Below are 2,206 nucleotides of genomic sequence, written 5' to 3' on the forward strand. Positions count from 1 at the left end.
TGATGTTCAAGAGGTTTCTTTATTTCACACGACTGTTTCCTCTGTGGAGGCAGGGATGGTAAGCCAGTCTCTGCAGGTCTTTGGTGCAATACTGATAAACCATTAACATGAAAAATATAAAAATAGTTATTTAAATAAAAAGTAGAAACTTCTATTGCTGACACACTGGCATGGAATCAGTGCAGCATTCACAGTCTCAGCTTTCAAACGTTGTATTAACTCCTCTGTGGAATGGCGAGCTCAGGAGTCGGCAGAACCGCTCCCTGTCGTTGCAGATGTCTCAGGATGTCCAGGATGGAGTCGAGCTCAAGGCGGAAAGCATCCATCTCCCTGCTCTTGTCCTGAGCCAGACGTCTCCAGTGCTCCAGCTCAGACTGCAAATCATCACCTGGCGTCTGCCACGCCCCCCCAAGCACCTGAAGGACACAAACAAAAGACCTCAGGTTGTATTTGATACAGTAGAACTACTTCATCTGACCTCTATGTGGATAATGTCATCAGGGGAAGTGCACAGTCTTCTCCACCAAACAGCGTATATGTTTGGCCACAGGTTCAGCAGTGTGTCTAACTCCGATGTCTGTGTGACTCGCAGACGGTTTCCCAGAGTCCAGGAGACGTTTAAAGTCATTTACAGCATAACTTTCAGGTCAGCTTACGTTTTCGTACAAGTTTGCCACAAGTTCAAGTTAGTTTCATTTACGCTGACAATGTGGATCCAGACCTGCTTTTGTTTGAACGTGGTTAGTTCAGGGGATCACCCACCGTGGATGTCCAAGCCTGTGTTCAAAGTTTATCACAACTGCTGATTTAAAACACCTGAATCTTGACCTTAGGGGTCACTACAGGTTCACATCAGGTTCTGGGTTCCAGTTTCTGTCAGCTAGTTGGGCCCTCACTGGTACCTGCTGCAGCTCCTTCTCTCTGTGCTGGTGTCTGAGCTCCATGTTCAGTATCTTCCTCTCCAAGGTGCACAGGAGTTTCACCTCTGAGCTTGAAGCTTCTTTAGCTTCCTTCAGCTCCTGCAGCAGTTTGGTTAGCTAAACACGAGACAGAAGCAGCTAAATTAAATTAATTAATTAATTCCAATTAATTATTGACACATTTAATGAATTATTTAATGGTGTATTTCATTAATTCATTTTGGCAGTCCTGGCATTCCATAATTCAGTCTTTCTGTGTACAATCCTGGATAGAGCCAGCACAGCGATCTTTCTCCAGCTCCTCACCTGCGTCTGCAGAGCATCCTCTCTCCTCCTGGATATTTTCAGTGCTTCTTTGCACCCCTGCGTTTCTTTCAGCTGCTTGTCCAGATGATTCATCATTATCTGCAGGTACATATGAATGTTAAAGCAGCAGGCTCATGTTGTACAGAGGCTGCTTGATGAGGGAGCCCTACCTCTTGAGTGCTCAGCTTATTAGTCAGTTCTGCAACCTTAGAGTCTGAGTGTTCGAGTGCATGGGTGGCCCGCAGGTGGTCCAACACTCTAAAGTGTTCTGCCTTCGTAGTGGATAGCTGCTCTTCAAACTCCTCTGTCAGCCTGGGAGATTAAATCATATCTTTAATTCAGGGGCAGCAGGTGATTGGCTGGGTTGTTGAAGAACATCCTGCTTCTTTGCAGGATGGGTCTCTATTTGCACTATGAAGCACTGTCCAATCAGCTTTGCCTGAATCTGAAGAGAGTGTAACTTTATATTCCTGAGAATTCATCAGCAGCACAAATGTTCCAATAGCAGCCACGCATCCCCAACGTGACATCCCCTTCACCGTTTTCCTGACAGATGATGTGATCTGCATCATCTCCACACTGTTTGTTCTTGAGTATAACCAGTGGTTGGCACTTTGTTGTACACCTGTGTATTGACGTTGACAGTGATATTCCCCATCAGCCTTTTATGGCTCAGGGATAGAAATTCAACACTGTAAATGAACTCTGATATTTAGTCTGCTTCACTGCTTTAAGTATAACATTTCCTAAACAGCAAGTGCAAGTAGAAGCATTTGGAAACAAGCAGAAAGCACACAGAAGCAAAACTACAAAACTGTACCTGCACAGCTGCTGCTTGGCCTGTGCAGCATCAGCCTTCAGAGCTTCCTTCTCCTGCTCGCTCTGCAGGAGCACAAGCTCCACCTGCTTTTTTAAAGCTTCGTTCTCCTGCAGAACCTCAGAGATATGACTCCCTGTCAGAAGGAAACATGAAAAAAATC

General features: G+C 45.3%; 1 protein-coding gene across 1 annotated transcript in view; it reads right to left on the bottom strand.

Annotated features, from left to right (window-relative positions):
- LOC102204393 (centrosomal protein of 162 kDa-like) overlaps positions 1 to 2,206 on the bottom strand; it is a 6,789-nt gene continuing 4,583 nt past the window's right edge. The window contains exons 5-9 of the mRNA XM_005754865.2: positions 2,047 to 2,179; positions 1,397 to 1,538; positions 1,227 to 1,325; positions 903 to 1,037; positions 1 to 416 (exon numbers count right to left, since the gene is read on the bottom strand). Of these exons, the coding sequence (XP_005754922.1) occupies positions 216 to 416; positions 903 to 1,037; positions 1,227 to 1,325; positions 1,397 to 1,538; positions 2,047 to 2,179 (710 nt within the window). The 3' untranslated portion in view covers positions 1 to 215. The remainder of the gene's footprint in view (positions 417 to 902; positions 1,038 to 1,226; positions 1,326 to 1,396; positions 1,539 to 2,046; positions 2,180 to 2,206) is intronic.

Source organism: Pundamilia nyererei, unplaced genomic scaffold, assembly GCF_000239375.1.
Source record: "Pundamilia nyererei isolate P.nyererei 1_Seehausen unplaced genomic scaffold, PunNye1.0 scaffold00705, whole genome shotgun sequence".
NCBI classification, from domain to species: Eukaryota; Metazoa; Chordata; class Actinopteri; order Cichliformes; family Cichlidae; genus Pundamilia; species Pundamilia nyererei.